Source organism: Misgurnus anguillicaudatus, chromosome 12 (genome assembly GCF_027580225.2).
Source record: "Misgurnus anguillicaudatus chromosome 12, ASM2758022v2, whole genome shotgun sequence".
NCBI lineage: Eukaryota > Metazoa > Chordata > Actinopteri > Cypriniformes > Cobitidae > Misgurnus > Misgurnus anguillicaudatus.
In genome coordinates, this window is record NC_073348.2 from 40,724,418 (window position 1) to 40,748,067 (window position 23,650).

At 37.6% G+C, this 23,650-nt stretch overlaps 2 protein-coding genes across 6 annotated transcripts in view; one reads left to right on the forward strand and one right to left on the reverse strand.

The window, feature by feature from the left end:
- The window catches only part of unc5cb (unc-5 netrin receptor Cb), a 144,386-nt gene extending 133,996 nt beyond the window's left edge, over positions 1–10,390 (forward strand). For both annotated transcript variants that reach the window (XM_055207373.2, XM_055207372.2), the window contains 6 exons: positions 99–267; positions 4,674–4,907; positions 5,002–5,151; positions 6,934–7,098; positions 8,611–8,789; positions 8,996–10,390. In XM_055207373.2, coding sequence (XP_055063348.1) covers positions 99–267; positions 4,674–4,907; positions 5,002–5,151; positions 6,934–7,098; positions 8,611–8,789; positions 8,996–9,155 — 1,057 coding nt within the window. In that variant the 3' untranslated portion in view covers positions 9,156–10,390. The remainder of the gene's footprint in view (positions 1–98; positions 268–4,673; positions 4,908–5,001; positions 5,152–6,933; positions 7,099–8,610; positions 8,790–8,995) is intronic.
- A 2,114-nt stretch (positions 10,391–12,504) lies between these two features.
- The window catches only part of bmpr1bb (bone morphogenetic protein receptor, type IBb), a 70,408-nt gene continuing 59,262 nt past the window's right edge, over positions 12,505–23,650 (reverse strand). For 3 of the 4 annotated variants that reach the window (XM_073874625.1, XM_073874622.1, XM_073874624.1), the window contains 11 exons: positions 23,142–23,301; positions 22,869–22,971; positions 22,670–22,772; positions 19,514–19,607; positions 19,285–19,420; positions 18,170–18,359; positions 17,599–17,896; positions 16,906–16,998; positions 15,722–15,897; positions 14,488–14,618; positions 12,505–13,123 (listed from right to left, as the gene is read on the reverse strand). In XM_073874625.1, coding sequence (XP_073730726.1) covers positions 12,998–13,123; positions 14,488–14,618; positions 15,722–15,897; positions 16,906–16,998; positions 17,599–17,896; positions 18,170–18,359; positions 19,285–19,420; positions 19,514–19,607; positions 22,670–22,772; positions 22,869–22,971; positions 23,142–23,284 — 1,593 coding nt within the window. In that variant the 5' untranslated portion in view covers positions 23,285–23,301 and the 3' untranslated portion in view covers positions 12,505–12,997. The remainder of the gene's footprint in view (positions 13,124–14,487; positions 14,619–15,721; positions 15,898–16,905; positions 16,999–17,598; positions 17,897–18,169; positions 18,360–19,284; positions 19,421–19,513; positions 19,608–22,669; positions 22,773–22,868; positions 22,972–23,141; positions 23,302–23,650) is intronic. The other variant, XM_073874623.1, reaches the window with a different exon arrangement.

Sequence of the window (23,650 nt, forward strand, 5' to 3'; positions counted from 1 at the left end):
ACGTCACCGCACGTGCATCCAATGAAACCGTCTATATGATGATAATGTGAATGGTGATGATTTGATGTGTTTTGAGATGATCTCTGGTTTGTCTTCAGGCCACAGGTGGATGACACGCAGACTGTTTTGAGTCCAGTGGTGAGTTGTGGTCCAACTGGAGCTCTCCTGACCCGACCCGTCATCATCACGATGCACCACTGCGCCCAGCCCGACAGCGAGGACTGGCTTATACAACTGCAGAGCCAATCACAGCAGGGACAGTGGGAGGTCAGTGGGCGGGGCCTGGGATGAGAAATAAAATTCACTAGAGATTTTTCAGTGTTACATACGAGAGGCTGACGGTTTATCAGATGACGTGTAACACCTAAAGAGGATACATGAAATCTGGAGTCAAACTCTCTGACTGTGATGTGAGATTGTGTGTACGTGAGTTTGTTTACATGCCCGACTGTGTGTCCACCCCTGCTGAGATCCCTCTGGATATCAAGTGGACCGCATGCTCGCTGTGGCCAGATAGTGCTGTGAAATGAGACAGCCGTCACCGAATGCACCCAGATAGACCCGTGACCTCCTGAGCCGGTTCTGCTCAACACAAACCCAAAGTTAATTAGTAGAAGGAGATGGAGAACGAATGTTATAAGCCAGACAGTGGCTAAATTCAGAGGGACTCTGTTGTGTGTGTGCGCATGACAGCAGTACACCTACTGACCTTGAGCCGGATGCACCAGCCAGATGTAAAAAAAAAATTTGGTGTAAGCACTAAGTCGGGCTTAGCATACGACCAGGTGCAGCTATGTTCAGCGTAGACAGTGCCTGTCCCCGTGTATGCAGTGATATTAAGACGCCATTCACGTTTACTATGGTTATAAACTTACACTTACCTAATAGATGACGAATAAGAGCTGTCCATCCTCACGTTTACCAGTGCACTCTCCCTCAAGATGTGTGCGTCACGTGTAGACCCGTCAAACATGCACATTAAAGGGAAAATAAGTAGGATTTACCCCCATCTAGTGGTGAAATTGTATTTTGCGTTCAAACGAACAGTGCTCTCTAGCACCTCGCTTTTCCAAATGCGTGTTGCAACTACGGTAGCCGTTATGTAATCGCTGATCTCCTTGTCTGTTTCAGGTGGTTCACGTGTTCTGAATGAAAACGCATTGTGGAAATGTGTTGGTAGGCTAGTGCTTTTTGTCCCTCTCTGCTATTATAGTTTATCAATATGGTGGAACGACATGGAAGCCACATTGGACTTACACGTTCAATGTAAATAAAGAGAAGAAATTCTAAGCTTACAAAGAAAAGTCAGATCACTGGCAGAGGTCATTTGACACCAACGAGGACATATTTATGAATAAAGACATTGATTTTGATTAACTCTTTCCCCGCCAGCGTTTTAAAAAAAAGTTGCCAGCCAGTGCCAGCTTTTTTATGATTTGCACAAAAATGTAATGCCTCCCAGAAAATGTTCTTCTGTAAATATATAAACATACAATATATCAAATGAAATAACAGACCCCCAAACAAAAAAAAGTTTCATCCTACCTTCAGTAGTTCTTTTGTAATCAGCTTTTGAATATGGGTAGGTTTCTGCAAAAACACCACATTTTGAGCAAAAAGCAGAGATAATTCCATTTTTGTGACGGACACTTTTGGGAGTACTTCGACTCGCCTGAAAAGTCCGCTCCCCTTCTCACTCTCATAATGGGAGAGGGAGGGTTTTACTGCGCCGAGTCGAAGTACTCCCAAAAGTGCTATTACGCCATAAAATATAGTTCCTCTTTTAAATCCGCTTAGAAAAGCGCTACGTTTTATTTTGTACCACCAAACTTGCTCGTATAACTACTCGTCTTAAAAAGGAAAAACGTTGATGTGTTTGGTCACTTCTAACTTTATCTCTAAATGGTACAATTGAATGAATGGGGCTAAGCTAAATGCTATCGAAGCGTCGCAGCGCGCTCCAGCGCTTACGTGCACGCACACAGATGATAGAGGGATGTATCAACAATTCTTAGTTAAGGTAATAACATATTTTAATATTGAAAATGAGTAGACTATTCCTTTAAGGATACAGATCTCTCCTAGCACTTGCTAAAGCATTCATTCTTCCATCAGTGAGTCCTTGACTGCATTTAAGCTGCTTAGCAACAGTTGGTGACCTCGTCGTCTTATATCAAGCACAAAATACTCTTGGATGGCCTTCAGTCATTCATAAGGGGTTGGCACTGCTGGTAAACACTCAGTGAATCAATCTGTGTCCTCAGATGAGAGAAATTCTTGTCAAATGTGCTGGAATGAAAACCTAGCTTTATTCTCTCTCTTACACTTTATCATGAAATAATGAGTGTTTTCTGCTGCTGTGAGGAGTGTTGGTCCATCAGACGCTTTTCACTGATCTTTCATGATTCACAGTCTTGTTTTGTGCTTGCATGAGAAGATCAGACGCTTTAGAGTTTTCTTCATCTTAGCTTTAAATGAAATGCACATCTGAATCCTGTTTTCAACTTCCTGATAAATCACCTGCTCAGATCAACTCTCAGGACAGTAAAGAGATCAGAATGATGGCAGACTTTATAAATCTTTATTCACACAGCTGTTGTAAGTCATCTTTAAATCTCAGTCATGTCCGGTGTGTCTTCACGCTACATTTTAATAAACTGAAGTGCAAATGAGATTTCAGAACTGTAGCTGTAGATCAGTCTGTTCCTCATATGACTTCTGAAGATCTTATTTGATGTTTTTGATGATTGTTGAAGCCTGACAGCTCCTGTTGACTGTATTATTTCTGTTTCATATAAGAAACTCGTTTAAAGTGACACGAGATGAGAAAATAATGATTAAACCAAATAAACATAGTGTTAGTTAATCACCACAGACGTTACTTGCTCTAGATTACGTGCGGAATTTAACTTCATGTCATGCAAATTTTTTGCTCAAGTTGAATATTTTCAACTGGGTGAAGATGCGTTTGAGGCGAATAGCGTATTTTCGCTGCAAATGCGCCACCCATATCGCGTCATTCGCATCGCCCCACACAAGGACGTGTCTGATCGAGTCTTTGCATGGACTTTGTATGCAATCTACTCACACAAATCGTTGAACTCGCGTCTGGTGTGAACCCACAGTCAGTGTTGACATGTATGATTAACAGTCAATGAGCTCTTATTTTACAGTTGTGTCTGTGATAGATGCAGATATACATTATAACAAACAAAGACAGCGACTGCTGAGATCTGGTGTGTCGTGTAATATCTGTGCGTTTGTATTTGTGTTGAAATTGTCACATCAGAGATTAAAGTTAGTCCTGATCACATAACTATGGAAGCCCATTTCCGCCAAAAAATCATGCTCTGATAAGTCATAAATATGAGATAAAAAGACGAAATTATGACTTTTTATCTCATAATTGTGACTTTAAAAGTCATAATTTCAACTTTTATCTTATAATTTTGACTTTAAAAATCATCATTTAAATTTTTTAATCTCATACATTGGATTTATCAGACCATGATTTTTTTCTTATGTGGCGGAAATGGGCTTCCATACATAACACTACAGTAATAAATATGACTTGCTCAAACACCGTCCACTACTCTAAACCAAATGTCAAATTCCCAGATGACTTTCCCTGACTTTGACTTTTGTCATAAAAATGAGTTTATAATTTTTTGCTTAAATGCGTGAAATGAACAAATAATGGCAATAAACAATGGTTAAGATTGTAGTATCACTTGAAAACAGTGGAGGCTTGGACCCAGAAATGGCATTCCTTACATCACAACTTAAATGACATTTGATAAATGGAAGTTAAAATTTAAAGCATCAAACACCATCCGTGATATTCCATGACTTGGACACTATATATATAAAATTCCCTGACTTTCAATGTCTTGAATAGATCTTTCAAAATCCCATGATATTCCAGAAATTCCATGACCCATGGGAACCCTGAATGATGCTCACTGCCATAATCCTGAAGACACAACACACACTTTATTTGTAATTTCTGTAAATATTCTTCATGTTCACAGTGAGAACGTGCAGCTTTTTACTTCAGTGAGTTTGGTGAAGGTTGAATGCAAGGTTTTTGTTGAGTTTGTTTTCCGGTAAGACTTGTGGAGTTGTGTTTTGAAGACATAATGAATCGACTGAGAGTAAATGAATCATTCTGAAAGACATGACATGAGTTTTTATTCAGTTTGTTAATGATGTCTCTTGAAGCCTTCGCTCCCACAGGAGATGTTAAAGAGGCTAATGACCGATCGTAATGCTGCTGTTTAACAGCCAAACACACTATAAAGTATTTTCATTCCTTTTCTCTCCTCCTTAATGAGAGGAAATTAATGAGAGTGTGAAGCCGATACGAGTGTCACGATTAGTGCTAATAGACGCAGACGCATCAGAGCTGCGCACACATCAGTGCAGACGCCTGTAATCAACGACACACATAAAACAACATGAACCTGATTCTACAGATTAACAACACACACATTGATACACAGACACACACAGACACACACACACCTCTTTTGTTGTAATTTATGTTTCTCATTTCTTAAAGGGGGTTATTGTGAGAGTTTTTTGTGGGTTGGTTTATTGTAATATTGTAAAGAGTAATGATTTGATTATAAGATGTTGACGTCTGTGTGTTTTGTCTGTTTTTGTGCGTGTAGGATGTTGTGATTGTAGGTGAGGAGAACTTCACCACCCCGTGTTATATTCAGATGGACGAGGAGGCGTGTCACATCCTCACAGAAACATTAGGGACGTATTGTCTAGTGGGTCAATCTGTGAGCGCCGCCACCACTAAGAGACTGAAACTGGCTGTGTTTGGACCTGTGAGCTGCACGCTTCTGGAGTACAACATCAGAGTTTACTGTCTGGATGACACTCAGGACGCACTCAAGGTCCATCATCTTCTGATTTATGATTGTACCATAGTAAACACAGTAACTTACATCAGAATACTCATCACTGATCTTATGTGTTTGTGTCCATCAGGAGGTCCTTCAGATGGAGAAGCAGATGGGTGGAAAGCTGCTGGATGAACCAAAGTCTCTAAACTTCAAAGACAGCACCCATAACCTGCGTCTGTCCCTGCATGATGTCCCACACACTCACTGGAAGAGCAAACTGCTGGCTAAATACCAGGTACAGACAACACTTAACACAAAAGAAGAAAGAGATGCATGACAATACTCTCATCCAGTGCTCCAATTCAATCAAGTCTTATGATACTTCATACCAGAGCGCAAGTGATTTACATGCAAAGACACGATAGAGGAAAAATTTAATGCGCAAATTTAACGCGTGTATTTCACACGTCAGTGACGTGAAATTCATGCACGAATGATGCAAATTTCACGCGCGAACGGCACAAATTTCATGCACAATTTCATGCATTTCACACGCGAATTTCACACGTGAGTTACGCAAATTTCATGCACGAAGGACGCAAATTTCACAGACAATTGGCATGAATTTCACATGTTAGTTACGCAAAATTCACCCCGAATGGCACAAATTTCACGTACAATTGGCATGAATTTCACACGTGAGTTACGCGAATTTCACGCGCGAACGGCACAAATTTCATGCACAATTTCATGCATTTCACACGCGAATTTCACACGTGAGTTACGCAAATTTCATGCACGAAGGACGCAAATTTCATATGCGAATGGCACAAATTTCACGCACAATTGGCATGAATTTCACATGCGAATTTCACACGTGAGTTAACGCAAATTTCATGCACGAATGCCACAAATTTCACAGACAATTGGCATGAATTTCACATGTTAGTTACGCAAATTTCACCCCGAATGGCACAAATTTCACGTACAATTGGCATGAATTTCACACGTGAGTTACGCGAATTTCATGCACGAAGGACACAAATTTCATATGCGAATGGTACAAATTTCACGCACAATTGGCATGAATTTCACGTGCGAATTACACACGTGAGCTAACGCAAATTTCATGCACGAATGCCACAAATTTCACACACAATTGGCATGAATTTCACACGTTAGTTACGCAAATTTCCCCCCGAATGGCACAAATTTCACGTACAACTGGCATGAATTTCAAACGCGAATTTCACACATGAGTGACCCAAATTTTATGCATGAATGACGTAAAATGTAAGAAAGGGACAGCACTCACAGTTCAAGCTTCAAAAATAGCGTTTAATCGCCCACAACGAACGTTTCGGGCTGAACGCCCTTCTTCAGCGTACTGGCGATTTCACAAATTAATCACAGGTGTTTCCTTAAATAAGGTGTTCACCTCTGACCTGTATACAATTCCTCTCCAAAAGAGGGAGCTCAAGATACAAGCAACCATCAAAATACATTTCTGAAAATGTACAAATTGTACAAATACACTGATATGCAATAGACAAATGAAAAAAATGAAAAAAATAATATATAAATAAATTTACAATAAACAAAAAAGAAAAAGCAGGAAGAGATAAACATATGCATGAATGACGCAAATTTTTATACACGAATGCGCAAATGACGCAAATTTCACATGAAATGGCACGAATTTCACTCAGGAATGGCACGAATTTCAAACATGAATGGCACCATTTTCAAGAGTGAATGGCGCTAGTTAACAAAAAATGTTCAAGCATCCAACTATGCGCGAATAGCGCAATTTATTCACTTTGTCAGTACGGAGGGGGGACTATCATACTCGTTTAGGTTGGGTTAACAGGAGTGTGCCCTTAATGTCATAGAGGTCAAACCAGTGATGTGTGATTGTTTGATATATTACAGATCACATGACCATACGACTTTCATGCAGTGTAAATGTATATAATTATAGTTTCATATTTAAAAGGAAACACTGACTAACAGATGAGCTCTTTTAGATCAGTGTGTGTGTCTGTGTGTGTTTTTAATGTCTGTGTGTCTGTTCCAGGAGCTGTCGTTCCAGCAGGTGTGGTGCGGCTCTCAGCGTAATCTTCACTGTACGTTTACTCTTGAACGTTTCAGTATGACTACACTGGATCTCTCCTGTAAGCTGTGTGTGAGACAGGTGGAGGGTGAAGGACAAATCTTTCAGCTGAACACCACCCTGTCTGAGGTCAGTAACACATTCTTCTACACTTACAGAGATAACTGAACCTCTACCCGTGTCCTTTTTAAACTGTCCTGTACAAAAAGACCCAAAATTATAAATTAAAAAATGAACCCAGCATGGCAAAACTGAACAGAAGAATTGAAGTTGGATTTAAAGGGACACTTCACCCATTTGCATTAAGCTTTGTATAGTTAGAACCTCAGTCATGTTTTTGAATGGTCGTGCATCATTTCCTCAGTTTTCGCTGAGACAGGAGAAATACAGATTTCAGTGTTGCACTTCCTTCTTTCAATGATGTAAAAATCATCATTTTGCATCATTGAAAGAAGGAAGTCCAATATCTTTGTTGAGGAGGTTAGACTACAAACACTCCTTTTCTCTGTCAAATAGGCACCAAATTCTAAATGTATGTTACATTTCCACTATAAATATGACACACTTTCAATAAAGATTAATGTTTCTACAGGTGAAATGCTCATTTAAAGAGTTGACTCTATTCTTTCAAATCTGAAGACGCAGTATTGGCTTTAATAAAGCAATATAATATTCAAGTATTATGAAGTATTTAATAATGCATTACATCTATAATAAATGCCCATTATTTTTAGAGAGGGATTTTAAGGAGCAGAACATTTATTTGGCCAAAAATATTATTTTAAATATATGCTAAATACATTTTGTAGTTTAATAAATAGATTTAAATTTGAAAACATATATATATATATATTTTTAAATGTATTTCAGGGGCAACAAATGCATTTATAACTTTACAACCCATACAGCTAAAAATATGTTTTCTGGCCAAAATATAAAAGTTAGTTATATATAGTATAAAATGTATATTTATGTATAAAATATAAAATTATAAGTACATTAGTTTTTCTTCCAATGCAGTGAGAATATTAATGCTTTCAAATATATTTTTTTTACATTTTATTTTAAAATATACAAAAAAGAGACAAAAAGTGTATTGATGAGAAAAACATTTTTGTAAACATATTTTAGCAACTATATATTTTTGGCAATTTTTTGCATATTTTGAAATATATTTCAAATAATGTTAGAAAATGTCTACTTTTACTAAAAGTAGAAATTTTCTAACATAATTTTAAATATATTTCAAAATAAAATAAAAAATATATTTGCTAAAATATACTGAAAAAATATATTTTCCTGGCCAAAATATAAAAGTTTGTAAAGTACATTAGCAGTTAAAAATATATTTAATTTTAATATTTTTAAACCTGTTATTTTTACATGTTTGTAACATACAATTCAAATGCAACATGAATATAAATACTTATATATTTTATATTTACAAATATATTTACTATATTTATATTATATTTATATTATATATTTCAAAATATACAATAAAATAAATGTTTGTAAACATATTTCAGCAAATATATTCATGGCCATTTTTTATATATTTGAACACATCTATATTTTTTTCCGTATATATTTGACGCATTCACTGTAGTTTGAGTTGATGATGTTTGTGGTTGTGTTCAGGACTCTCAGTGTATCGACACGTCTCTTCTGGATCCAGCCAGTAACATCACCACACTAGTGGGTCCAAACGCTTTCCGGATCCCTCTGTCAATCCGACAGAAACTGTGCGGGAGTCTGGACGCCCCTCAGACCCGCGGGAACGACTGGAGGATGCTGGCACACAAACTCAACCTGGACAGGTGAGATAAGTGTTAAACTGCTAGTTTACATCTTCATGATAGTTGATTTCGTACGAGTTTATTAGTTTTCAGACCCTCACTTTCTCAAAACATGATGATGTTGTGTTAGTGTTAGACATACTGTACACAGTGATGTTGTGTTTGATTATAAACACGGTTCACACATCAGTGTCTCAGTTATTCCTCATGTGTGTCTACTTTTTAAGGTATCTGAATTATTTTGCCACCAAGTCGAGTCCGACCGGGGTGATCTTGGACCTGTGGGAGGCGCAGCACTTTCCCGACGGCAATCTGAACCGACTGGCCGCCGTACTGGAGGAGATGGGTCGCCACGAGAACATCGTGTCCATGGCAACCGAGCACTGACACCTGTCGGCGACGCCGGGCGCAGGAAGTTCCCGGGAGGAGAGAGAGCGAGTCACGGCGGGCGGCACCGAATCGCTGCCAGATCACTGTGACATCAGCAGACCGGCTCGAACCGTCTGTTTCATAAAACCAATCCACTTCACAGATGAGCATCTAAAGAAACGCAGCCCTGCCGTCTGTACTTTTGTCAAATCAGTTTCTTAGGAAACGCGACTTCTGCTGTCCAAATACTGGACCCCGCCCTCCTTTACTGGGACTCGCAATAGGATAATAAGAGCAGGAAGTGGGCGTGACCTACAGACAGGCAGGGCCATAAACTCTTTATTGTTTTCTTTTAAACTGCCTTGTTTTCTTTTCATTCTTTCATTTCTTTTTGCAAACATGTTTGAGTGCTGGTTTGAGATGTAGGTGGTTTTTCAGCGCCATCCGGTGGACAGAACCTGCAACTACACACGTGAGCCTTCTGTATATATGCATTCACAACAGTGTAAAGTTTTACCAGTGTTATTATTCTTAATGATGATCATTTTCTTATTGCGTTTTGTTGAATAGTGACCTGTATCTAATTGCAATTTAGTCAAAAAAAAAGATCTTTTAGGCGTTTTGTAAGTCTTCACGTGTTGACACCTGCTGCTTTGAAACAGAAACGCATGAGGGAGAATTTCTGGAGACCATTTCAGGAAAAGTCAGTGGTCAGATCTCTCTCATCTTCACCGCATCATCAACTCGATTATGTTCCAGGTCCAGACTTTGATGTTTGGGTTTGCTGCAGCGTCTCGAGTTTAAGGCACGTGAGACTTTTGTTTGAAGAAACAGAGACAGATGTGAGACGTGTGTGAGAAACGCTGGATGCATGTGATGATCGTAATGATCTCTATCTGCTGCAGTAAAAGAATTAATTGTAAAAAGAAAAATAGCCATTTGAGTGTTTGCAATTTACAGCACCGTCTCTGTTCACCATCATTTTCCTCGTACAAGTTTTTAAAAAGACTTTCTAAAGCTGTCTATGCAAATTCTGCATCCTTTATAAAAACGAATTATATCTGCTAAAAACCGCTAGCAGTCGCTTTCCATAGTTATCATATGATTATATTTATAGTGAGGATGTTACTTATACTTTTATGGCACGTTCATGATGTAATTTGCAAACGCTTGCATCTCTGTGAAGTTTCTGTACAAAATGTAAGAAAGAATTTTTAAACAAGTAATAAATTATATTTATATGCAACACTGAATTTGGGCGTCTCGTGTGGCTTTTTATGAAAATGTTACTGTAAAACTGCTAAACTTCACATAAAACTTCAATAACCTTCACATATATGTTGAAAGATTGTAATAGATGTTACTTGTTTGACTATAAAATTGTTATCAAATGTAAATTTGCCACATTTAATGTTGAAAATCTCTATAATATTCAATAAGGTGACAGGTGGACTTTTATTATTGTTAAAATGAAGTGTTTTGTAAATAACCATGAATTTTACACTGAAAAAAATAAGTGGACATTCCCATAATTCTCTGTGACGCATTCATATTTAATAGCAGAGAAAGGGGCGAAAGTACAATTTTTCAGAAAAACTTCATTTTAAAAGCTAATGTTTTAGACAGATATATTTCTTTTTATTGCTGTGGTCAATAATTCACAAGTGTGGTCAATCAATACAAGGTGAAATTTTGTAAAAATGTCAAATGACTTCAGTATAATTTCACTTTAAACATAAGTAGTGATCTGTTACTCTTGACCCCATCGTGTAGTAAGACTCACAGAAAATAAAAAAATTAAAAACTCTCATTCTGGCGTAATAATCAAGGACTTTGCTGATGTAACATGTCTGCAGCAGGCGTAGTGATATTACGCAGTGCCCAAAGATAGTCCCCTGCCATTAAAAGTTACTAAGGGGACTATTTTCAGGTGCTGTGTAATATCATTGCTCCTTCTGCAGCCATGATACGGCAAAGTCCTTGATTATTACACCAGAATGAGAGTATATAGTGTTCCTGCCATTAGTGTTGGGCGATATGCCCTATTTTCAGATCGTCCTATCGTCAGCCTGTGAGATCGGCGATACACAATATTATCGGGGGGCGGGACAGTAGTTTACTCATTTTTTTATTTGTTAATTTTTTACTCATTATAACAAGTCACTTGATGGGTGGACAAAAAAAACAAGAGCAACACCGTCATGACCGCAACCTTCTTAAACCTGATGCATTTAATGCGAGCGCGTATTAAAACCCTATCATGATTACTTAATAACTGTAAAAACATGCATCTGCGCACGCACACACACGTGCGCGCACATAAACAATTCAATGCGTTGGTTTAGTGCTGTTGCAGAAGACTACGTGTCAAGAAGCAGTGGTGCTCTCATGAGGTGCCTTTTTAAACGCATCGGTCCAGCGGAACGCGATCATATTTTAAACACAATCATATATTAAACACGAGGGACGTGTTTCTACAACTCCTTGAAATGCATATCATAAACAGAATTAATACCTAGTGATCTGACTTCGGACAGAGCGCAGCTTTCTGCACGTACGCGAGAGTGAGAGAGAGGCGCTAATATGCAGCGGGTCATATTTTAAACAAAAAGTAAAGTTTGCCTCAGCTCGCATGAAACGCATTAAACTGAACAAATACATAAGGATTACTACTTTAGTTTATGTTTAGACTTCGGACAGACGCGAGAGCGCGTGCATGTGAGACAGAGAAGCGCAGCTGCTCATGACCCGGCGCGCTGGATTTAGTGGTAGAAGGAGACCAAGACGCGCGCATTAATGCAGGTACGTGCAAGAAGGAATTCTCTCTTTACAAGCTCTCCGCGTAAAGTGTAGCCCACAAACCCTCATGTGAGGAAAAGCATGCATTGTGGGTGTTAATATAAAACTACGATGATAATAATAATAATAACCATTCGCCAACTATCGTCGTGACTATCGCCATGAAAGCCTGCCATTGGCGATATGTCTGAAGATCGTCGATACACGATTCTATCGTCTATCGGCACAACCCTACCTGCCATATCTGCCTAGAAAATCACAACTTTTAATTTTCTGTCGGTCTTGGTACACGATGTAACTACAGATGAGTCAAGTTTTAAATAGTAAAAATATCAGAACTCTTTGGTCAATTTTTAGGTGCGATGCTAATGGTCTAATCAGATTCAATGGATTGTGCTAAGCTATGCTAAAAGTGGTACCGCCAGACCCAGAGATCAGCTGAATGGATTAAAAAACAGTTAAAATCAAATGTTTAACTCTAGGGGAGCTGGAAAATAAGCCATTTTTTTAAAAGTGGAGTGTTCCTTTAAAGTTTATGTTTAGTATATATTGATGAAAGCTGAGAATCTCAGAATGAATCCACTTTATTAAAGGTGGAATGTTAAACGCATACATTAATTTCACTCCATTTAGATAAACTATCAAATATTAGAAGTGTACGTGTTAAATAAGGCACAAGAAAGATCCTGTACAAACATTACCAATTAAACAACATTCAATATTTACATTCATATTTTACAAGGACAGAGTTTTGAACGACCACGAGCCAAACATCAAAGTTCATCATCATTTACAATGAATCGACATCAAGCTCTTCAGAAAATAACATCGCATAACAAATCCAATGTTGAAACAGAGTTTTTCTCGAAGGACATTTAATGATTTTCTTTATAAATGGAGTCCCACAGTCATTGTGTGGTCCATCATTCCAGTCTGAGGTCTGATGTCTTCTTGTAAACACATGATGTTTATCTGTGAAGTGTCCTGCAAGTTTCTTCATCCGTCTTGAGCTTTCACAGAAAGCAGGAGTAAAAGCCGCTTGTGCTGGCGCTTCAGTAGAGTCATCGTTTAAAGTCCTGACTTTTAGACATCCTGCAGAGCGTCTTCTTCACCCTCAGTGCCGTCAGACGAGATGCTGGATTATGAGCCCAACATTCAGTCATGAGTTTAGCCATCTGCTGAAGACACTCATCACACACATACACACAAAAGATTAACATCAGAATAAACACAATTACTATCTTACACTGAATAAAATTAATTTTTCAGTAGAAATATCTAAAAAATTATTACATAAAAATGTTCACTGCAAAAAAAAATGATTTTCAAGAAAAAAAATTCAATGTATTTTTGTCTTGTTTTCAGTAAAAATATCTAAAAAAGTCTTAAATTAAGATGCATTTTCTTGATGAGCAAAATGACAAAAGAAAGTAAGTCTAGTTTTTAGAGAAAACATATTTAATTTAAGTGATTTTGTTCGTAAAACAAGCAAAAAATCTGCCAATGGGGTAAGCAAAAAAATCTTGAACATTTTTTTAAACACTAAATTCATTGGCAGATTTTTTTGGTTGTTTTATGCACAAAATCACTTAAATTTGATATTTTGTGTCGTTTTGCTCATCAAGAAAAAGTATCTAAATTTAAGAATTTTTAGATATTTTTACTGAAAACAAGACTAAGAATACTAAGATTTTTTTTTCTTGAAAATCATTTTTTGCAATGTATTTTCTTAATGATCAAAATAACCTAAGAAAATAGGTCTAGTTTTTAGACCAAAAACTATCAAATTTAAGTGAATTTGTGCATAAAACTAACAACAAATCTGAAATTCTTGATTTTTTTCTTGAATTAAGTGTTTAAGAAAAATGTAAACTTATTTCAAGATTTTTCTTACACTTCAAACAATGACTTTCTTATTTAGTATTTTGCCCTATTTTCAGTAAAATGTCTAAAAATCCTTAAATCGAGATCAAAATGACCTAAGAAAATAAGTTGAGTTTTTAGACAAAAAAACAAAAAATTTAAGCGAACTTGTGCTTAAGACAAGCAAAAAAATCTGCCAATTGAATAAGAAACAATTTCTTGAATTAAGTGTTTATGAAAAAAGTAAACTTATTTCAGGAATTTTTTAGCCAATTTTTGCATGTTTTAAGCACTGATAAAGTTTACTGTATATTTTTTGTCTTTTTGCTCATGAAGAAGATACATCTTGATTAAATAATTTTTAGATATTTCTACTGAAAACAAGACAAAAATACCAAGCAAGAAAATCATTTTTGCAGTGTTATATTCTCAAAAATACAGTAATGACAGTAATACAATAATGATAGTTGTTAATTTGTCTTGGATGTTGTTTCATATTTTTTGTACAGACAACATAAAAATACACATCTGCCTTCTTTCAACAATGGATTTGTATACTACATGTAATGTCATGAGATGAATATCATGTTTTTAGAGAATATATCAGCAATATTTCTCATTAGTTTCTTGAAACACTTTTAACATTGGATGCACTATTAAGACAATATGAAGAGTTTGATGTTTTTACCTCATCACCAATCCAGCGTTTGACCAATGAGGGTCTCTGGCCTTTAATGCAGACCACCTCCCTCATGTCCTCATATGAAGGGTCAGTGGGTACAAGATCATGATACGGTAACTGATATTCATCCACAATCCCTGACAGAGCAAAACATTACAATATTACATCAGATATGACAATGAAAATAAAAACATCTGTTGACTTATGGAGATGTTTCTGGTGATGGCAAAAAAATCGCATTAAAATACACTCTATTTAGCTGCACTAGTTTTCTACTTGTACTAAAAATGTGTCTTTAATACTTCATTAGAATAAGAAACAAACATGTAAGTGTACTCAACTGTGCTGTTTTGAGACACCATTTATTTCAATGCACTAAAAATCTATTTGGGATTACTAGTAATAGTTTTTTAGGTGCACTTTACATTTAATTAGTGCATAACATACTTTCTGTTTTGAGGGGTAGACATTTTTATATTATGTTTATTAGATCACAATTTGTTGATGCTTTACTACTGACTAAGGTTGGATTATTTATTTATTTTTCATTTAACAATGCTTATTATTGTAATCATTTAATAAGCAATATTACATAAACAAGAACATAGTTAGTGTGATGACTTTATTAAAGGTTAACTCACAAATTAAATGTAATAACAGCCTTATTCATGGCCAGTGTTTGCATATTTGGCATATTTGATTTAAACTCAATTAATGAACATCTTTGAACTCGTGTTATTTTCTACAGTTTTGTCATGATTATTATTGTGTTTGTAGTTTCCTTTCACCAGTAACATCTGAAAGCTAAATGATGCACCTTATTTGATCATTACAGTCAGTGTAGGTGCTTCACCCTGTGTTGCCAGATATTAATATGAAAAACTAACACATTTAAACCTTATCTTTCAGAAATAAATCAGTGACATCACTAACACTATCCCGCACATACTCCTCACTTTTTACATTTCTCAGAGATTAATTGCTTAAAAACTAAATGTTTGTCTAAAGAGGGTTTTTTAATAACAGGATCTGGCAACACAGTGAATGCAGCACCTGCCCTTCAGCATCTAGAGTTAATCTTCATCATTAACTGTATAGTAAAGTTTTTAAACCTAATTCTGTACGCAGATGCCAATATGAGTTGTTTTTAATAACTAAGTAGTCATTCAGAGAACTTTACATTTTGACCTTATAGCTGGCTACGGCCGAGGTTAGATTAGAGAAGTGTGCATAAACTCACCGGCAGACGAGCATCTTCTCGCCATCTCCCACAGAATGAGACCAAAGCTGTACATATCTGCCATGATGTACGATTGAAAGTGACTCCGGTTCAAACTCTCATCCAGAACCTCCGGTGCCATGTAGCGTTTGGTACCGACCCGTGTGTTAGGTGGGATGTCCACTTCATTCGTATCACTGAGAGAAATAAAACACAGTTCAACAACATCTCATGACTCTTTAAATGAATGTTTCTTAACAGAGAACAGGAGAAGAGATGAAGAATCTGTGATGAATTTCTGTACAGACAGCCCTGAGTTCACAGATAAACACTTTATAGACAAATATATATTGGGACACCCCTTTCCGTCCACCGTTCATAGACATTATATCTGATCTGACATCTCCAATTCACCTTACTTGCATTTTGAACCTGTGATTAACCACTTCTTGCCATGAATATAGCCACAGATGGCATTAAGAAAAAAATAAACATGTTTATCTCTTCCAGTTATTCCAATTAAAACAAATATTAATGCTGTATATCGTACAATAACATTTGAAAGAAATCTTTTTCATCTTAGTTGTAACAGTTTTGGAAAGGACTGAAATGTATAAATCATTCATGGGTGTGCACTGCAAAAAAATGACTTTCTTACTTAGTATTTTTGTCTTTTTTCATTACAAATATCTAACAATTCTTAAATCACAATGTATTTTCTTGATGAGCAAAATGACCTAAGAAAATAAGTCTAGTTTTAGACAAAAATATACAATTTAAGTGAATTTGTGCTTAAAACAAGCAAGATAAAAATCTGCCAATGGGGTAAGAAATTTTTTCTTGAATTAAGTGTTTAAGAAAACAAAAGATTTTTTTCTTACCCCATTGGCAGATTTTTATGTTCGTTTTAAGTGCAAATTCACTTAAATTATATTTTTTAGTCTATTTATTTCCTTAAGAGATTTTGCTCATCAAGAAAATGCATCTTGTTTTAAATTGTTTTTAGATATTTGTACTGAAAACAAGACTATTTTTTTGCAGTGTGGTTGATCTGAATCTTTCATTTCTTTTTGTCCAATAATAAAGTGAGGGGTTGCGTTTGCTCTGCCCAACTGTTGCTATAAAATTATAAGCACACAATTCATATAATATTAGTGCTATAGCATTAAGATTTGTGTTTACTGAAATGACTAAAGTAGTCAAACCTGTTCATTGGAAGTGGGTGTCCCAAAACTTTTGTCCATATTGTGTATTTGAATTCATCGAATCGGTTGGTTGTCGCAGTCCGAGTCTTCTTGCTAATAAACAAAAATAAATCCTCTCAGTTGGGTGACATCACGTTCTGCCTGACTGTGTTTAAAGGGGACATTTCAAGAGTTTTTTAAGATGTAAAATAAATCTTTAGTGTCCCCAGAGTACATATGTGAAGTTTTAGTTTAGTTTATTATAAGATGTTAAATTTTTCACTTTGTAGGTGTGAGCAAAAATGTGCCGTTTTTTGGTGTGTCCTTTTAAATTCAAATGAGCTGATAATGCAAACACTGATCACCATAATGGTGGTTTGTTGAAAGTGAAACTCAATTGTGCTGTCAATTATTTTCTCTCTCTCTCTCGGTACTAAATGTCAGTGTTGTGGTTGGATAGAGCAGGTTAAGGGGCGGTATTATTCTAATAAGATCCCCTTCTGACATCACAAGGGGAGTCAAATTTCAATGAGCTATATTTTCACATGCTTACAGAGAATGGTTTACCAAAACTAAGTTCCTGGGTTGATCTTTACCACATTTTCTAGGTTGACAGAAGCACTGTGGACCCAATTCTAGCACTTAAACATGAAGTCAGATTTTCATGATATGTCCCCTTTAAGAGAAAAACTCTTTGTTTGTTTGTGTGTCTACCTGATGAATTTGACGGCGAGTCCCAGATCAGCGATGCAGCAGGTGCCGTCTCTCTTCACCAGGATGTTTTTGCTCTTCAGGTCTCGGTGTGCGATGGCCGGTTTTCCCTGCGTGCCGGAGATTTCAGTGTGTAGGTGACAGAGACCCGAGACGGCGGACTGTGCGAGTTGCAGCAGTGATTTGGTGTCCAGCGAGGTGGATTTGAGGTAGTCGTACAGCGAGCCGTTTTCATGATAATCTGTGATCAGATAGAGCTGCGTCCACGAGCCTGTGCCTATGATATCTGCAGCGATGAAACCTGTGAGGAAACACAAGATACTTTCACAGACCTGAAACACATCTCTGAGGTTATAAAATATTTGCTTTGTGTTCTGAATTTATTCATTTTTATTGTTCATAACTATCACTGCATGCAGACTATCTTGTATGAAAATATTGAACTTTGAAAAAGTTAGATTTAGTATCTCTTGATATTGCTACAAACTGAACTGTTTATATGCACCCTATGAACCCTAGTATACCATCTCTGTATCAGATCTGATCGCAGGACAGTGTGTGAGTGCTTCTTTACCCAGAATGTTTTCATGTCTCATCAGGACGGTCTGATAGATCTCAGTCTCTCTGTTCCAGCTGGCCTCTTCTGTAGTAAAGAAAACCTTCACAGCCACCTGCTCTCCTCTCCAGCGGCTCATCCACACCTCACCGTATCGACCCTTCCCGATCTGAGACACCATCTGGATCTGTCTCGCCACCGTCCGCTGCACCAGCACAGAAAAAACTGAGCTTAAAAAAACTGCAACTTTCATTTTTTTAAGTGATAAAAAACATACAGTATGATACACCTTGTATTGTGTTATATGTGACCATGCACCACAAAACCAGTTATAAGGGTCATCTTTTGAATTAAGATGTATACATCATCTGAAAGTTGAATAAATAAGCCTTTCATTGATGTATGGTTTGTTAGGATTTGGCAGAGATACGGAATCTGAGGGTGCAAAAAAGCGAAATATAAGAAAACCATATTGAAAGGGATCGTTCACTGAAAATAAAAAAACTTTCTGTCATCATTTACTTACCCTTAAGTTCTTCCAAACTTGTATGTTCAGCAAAACAAAAACATTTATACATGAAGATATTTAGCATTCAACAGACCCGTGGTATAAGGGTAAGTAAATGATGACAGAAAGTTGATATTTTCAGTGAACGATCCCTTTAAAGTTGTCCAAATGAAGTTCTTAGCAACAAATATTAATAATGCTAAATAAAGTTTTGATATATTCACGGTAGTACATTTACTATAAATATATTTATGAAACATCATCTTCAAATAATATCTTTAATTCATTTTTGGCATAATGCCCAATATGTATTGTTGGCTATTGTTAAAAATAAACTGGTTTGACTTTGTGGTTCAGGGTCAGATATACTTTATATGTTTGTTTAATAAAGTGTCTGACAGACTGAATCTCTGTATATCTGATTGAATGATGATGATATACAGCTAAAGTCGTCCACTGTCATACAGAATCTACTGTTTTAATCCAAAAGCACAATCTTAGCTGATAAGTACTTTAGTATTAATAATGGGTACGTTTTCTCATTTCACATACGTATACTGTAGGTGTGACACTAAACTGCTAGTAAAGCTCTGATGAATGTCAAATACATGCAGTGTTTGTCTCTCACCAGCACAGGGAGTCCTGAACCGCTGCCTGAGCTCTGTGATTGTGTGATCATATCTCTCAATGATTCTCCAGACGGTTTAAGAGTCTCATCATGAGTGATGCTGTAGCGCGCTCGGGTCTCCTTATGTTTATACCTGATACACACACACATTCACTCAAATCAATCAGATGATATTGTGATCTCTTATAAACCTAAAGTCTGCTGATGATGATGATGATGTTTATACCTGCAGTAACAGAATAAACTGATGAAGAGCAGGACGATAGAGCAGACGCTCACAGAGATCAGAAGAGCCGTATGATGAAGACTGCTGTCTAAATCTGAGGAGAAGACACAGAAGAAACATGTTTTAGGATCAGTGTTACATCTACTGTTCAGATTAAAATCACTCAAGTGACATAAATCATGACTGCTTATCAAATCCTATATACTGGAATCAAGGGATCTGATGAAGATCTGGGGTTGGGCTCTTGAGTCCCTAACTATCCGGAACAGCCAACTAACAACACTTAAAATACCCACAAACCCCACCGCATTCTTATGCTGCCTTTCACACACATAGATATATACACTAGATGTCGCCTTGGGGTTCTAAGCATGCATCAAAACTGCCGCCATCTTGGAACAGGGGTCTTGTCATAGGAAGTATCTAGGTAACGCTGCTATCTCCGCCTGTACTCCAAATTCATGGATGCCGGACTTTTGTGCTGCGTTTGGATGTTGGGCCTACTAGCACTATGCATTATAGTTAGAAAAAGTAGATTTTCATAATATCAAAACTTTTATTTTTTTCTGGACTCAATGCTAAAAACATGTCTGACTGTTGGAACAAATCAAAAGAAAACCAAGAAAATCGCATTCATGACGATTTATGGTGATTTTATTTCCGTTACACCATTGCCTACAATGACGCTGATGCAGGGCTCCCCTGTTTCAAGATGGCGCCTCTATTTGACTCATTTGTTCCAATGAACTGTCGTAGCCAAGGCGACATCTAGTGTACATATCTATGCGTTTACACCATCCACGGTAGGGGCATCAAGCGTGAGGGATTTCATTGTTAAGTAAGGGATAATGTAGAGGCATTATGGGATAATGTAGACGCTTCGCGTCGGGTCCTGATCACACTGTCGGGGCTTATTTCCCGATAACTACCGGCTGCCTCTACATTATCCCGCTTATTACACGGCTACTTGCCACATAAGAAAAAAAACTGGACATGAATATGAATTTGAAACATTTTATTGGCATGTTTGTTTTAAATTATCATTTTTATCCTTCCACGAAACTTTGCACAGATGCATAAAATGATGGTAATACCTTATTAAGATCCTCTGCTTCATACTTCTCTGTCTCCATTTTTTCTCTTTTAGCCAGTCTTTGAGAAGTTTTAATCCCCATTCTGTATTTTTTTTGTGTGTGTTGGCTTCGTAGCTGTCATGCTCTATTTTGTCAAGTTCAGTCTCAGTAAGCTCTCTGTCTCTTGTCGTTGTTCGTTCTTCTATTCACTGTTTAAATGTTTTGTTTTTTCCGTACATGTTAAAATGAATGTCAAAATGTTCCATTCTTAATTGTGGTTGTCCAGTGTTTGTCACAAGATGGCGCCAAACAGTAATCTTTGTTGGCGCGGAGGGATTTAAAACATACAAGTAGTCCGGCTATGCGTTATTACTTTGGAGCGGTTATTATTTGAAAAGAACGAACCTGCAAATGTCTCAATTGACCAATCAGAATCAAGCATTCCAGAGAGCCGTGTAATAAGTCAGTGTAAAGATGCGTTGACGCGTGTCTGGAGATCTCGCGACGCGAATGAGGCATTTAGTGCGGCGTGTTACTGTGGGTTCACACCAGATGCAAGTTCAACGATTTGCGAGAGTAGATTACATACAAAGTCAATGCAAAGATGCAATCAGACGTATCCTCGCGTGGGGTGACGCAAATGAAAACCCGCACTATTCGCCTCAAACGCGCCCTCGCCCAAGTTGAAAACACCCAACCCGAGCAAAAAATGTACATGACAAAGTTAAATCCCGCGAGTAATCCAGAGCAAGCAACGCAATCCCCCACATTTGGTGTGTACGTAGCATTAGACACCATTGCGCCTTAAGACGCGCAAATGATGTGAATTGAGCGTTACCATGGGAAATGCGCAAGTTGGAAAATCTGAACTTTGGAGGAAAAACGCACCGTGTTAACCAATCAGGCGCTTGCTTTAGCAGTGATGTGATTACAGGAAGCGAGCAGAGTTGCAGAAGCCCCTCCCATGATGCGAATTTCTGCATGAATATCTCAATGACTAGAATTTCACGTGCGGCTGTGAATGAAGCGAGTACATTTATGCTACTTACACACCAAACGCGGGGCATCGCATTACTCGCTTTAAATTACTCGCGGAATGTAACTTTCGCTCCCGTTGAATATTTTCAACTTGGGCGAAGACACGTTTGAGGCGAATAGCGCATGTTTTCACGGCAAATGCCCCGCTCATATTGTGTCATTCGCATCAGCCCACACGAGGACGCATCTGATCACGTCTCTGCATTGACTTTGTATGTAATCTACTCGTGCAAATCGTTGAACTCGCGTCTGGTGTGAACCCACAGTAATGGTGAGTTTAACATGAACAAACATCAAACAGATTTTCATCAGAAGAGAAATACATTGTTTTGTTTTTCTTTTGCTCTCTCTCTCTCTCGCTCTCTCTCTTTATGTGAGTTTAGTAGTTTAGTTTGTGTATTGAGAATCAGTGGAGATGTAATTGAGTCGTAATCGATGCCTTCCTGCTCCGCTTGAGTTTCTGACCAACGACACCGTAGAGAACCAAACGTAGACGGACCGCTCACTGGGATTCTAACATTACACACACACAGCAACACACGCACACACACAGCAACACACACACAACAATACACACCTCTAATTATATCTAATCAAGGCTGTATCATAGACACGTTTTTTAAGCTTTCATTTATAAACACATGCTGCTATTAAACTTCAAGTGTCCAGAAATAAAAGATCTGCTAATTATATCAGTCATTCATTTTTCTTTAGTTACTGATTATTAAAGCAGACTGACACACACACACGCACACACACACACACACGCACACACATGCAGCAGCACACACACACGTGGACACACACACACAGGATGTGTTTTGCAGTGTGACAGATTCTCAGATGTCAGAAACTGAATCTGTCCCATGAGAACTTGTGTCCTTTTCATTACAGATAGAGAGAACACACAATCCCATCAGCCCCTGCTGCTCCTAACCTGCGGTTTGTAACAGTTTAACCTGTCAAAAATCATCAGCCATATGTGTGTGTGTGCATGTGTGTGTGTGTGTGCATGTGTGTGCGTGTGTGTCTGTGTGTGTCTCACCAGGTCTCTTGAGCGGAGGTAAGATTGGCTGGAGATCTTTGTTACAGTAATCCTGATCTGTACAACATTCCAAGACTCTCCTCAGACGAGCGTTTCCTGTATCCTGATGATGAAGATGATGATGATGATGATGATGTGTCTTTAAATGTGATGCAGACAGAAAATCTCAAACAATTGTGTGCATGTTTGTGTAACTCACTCTACACTGAAACTCTGAACCCACAGATCCCAGACAGCCCAATGTGAGAACGGGAGAGCCACCCTCCTCTTCCTCCACCATAGTAAAGCAGTAACCATTAGTCCTGTGTGAACATCATCATCATCATCATCATCCAGTCAAACATAAACAACACTGAACTAAACCTAATGGTGATCAGTCAGCATGTTTTGTCAGATATTGTACAGTATGTTGTGTCTTATAATCGTCACGCACAGCTCTGATGATATAAGTGTGTGTAATTGTGTTGTGTACCTGCAGGTGTTATTAATTGAATCCTCAGGACAGTGATTGTAACAGTGACACAAAAACATTCGCTCAGGAATCCCAGGTGCTGTGCTGGCGCTGTTCTCTTTCCCACTGCCCACCGCAGACTTCCCAGAAATCCTCAGTAACATTGTGTCCAGTACATTCGCTGCAGAGAGACAGACGTGTCAGATACAGATACAGATGCACGTGGCTGCAAAATTCTGGGAATTTTCAAGGAAAAAAATTCATGGGTATTAATGGGAAAATATGGGAACTGAGAATCTGCCTATAACAGTAATGCTTATACAAATGATTTGTATTGTTGATCAAATAAATCCACAGCTTGATGAGCGTAAAGTATCAGGATTCTTCAAAATTTGTATTACCTTGCATGCATGTCTGCTTATGACCAAACTAAATGCTTGTATATCATATAGTTTATATAAATGTCCAAATCATTCCCATAAATTCCTATACATTTCTGTTAAGTTTCCAATTTGGAATAATTCCCAGAT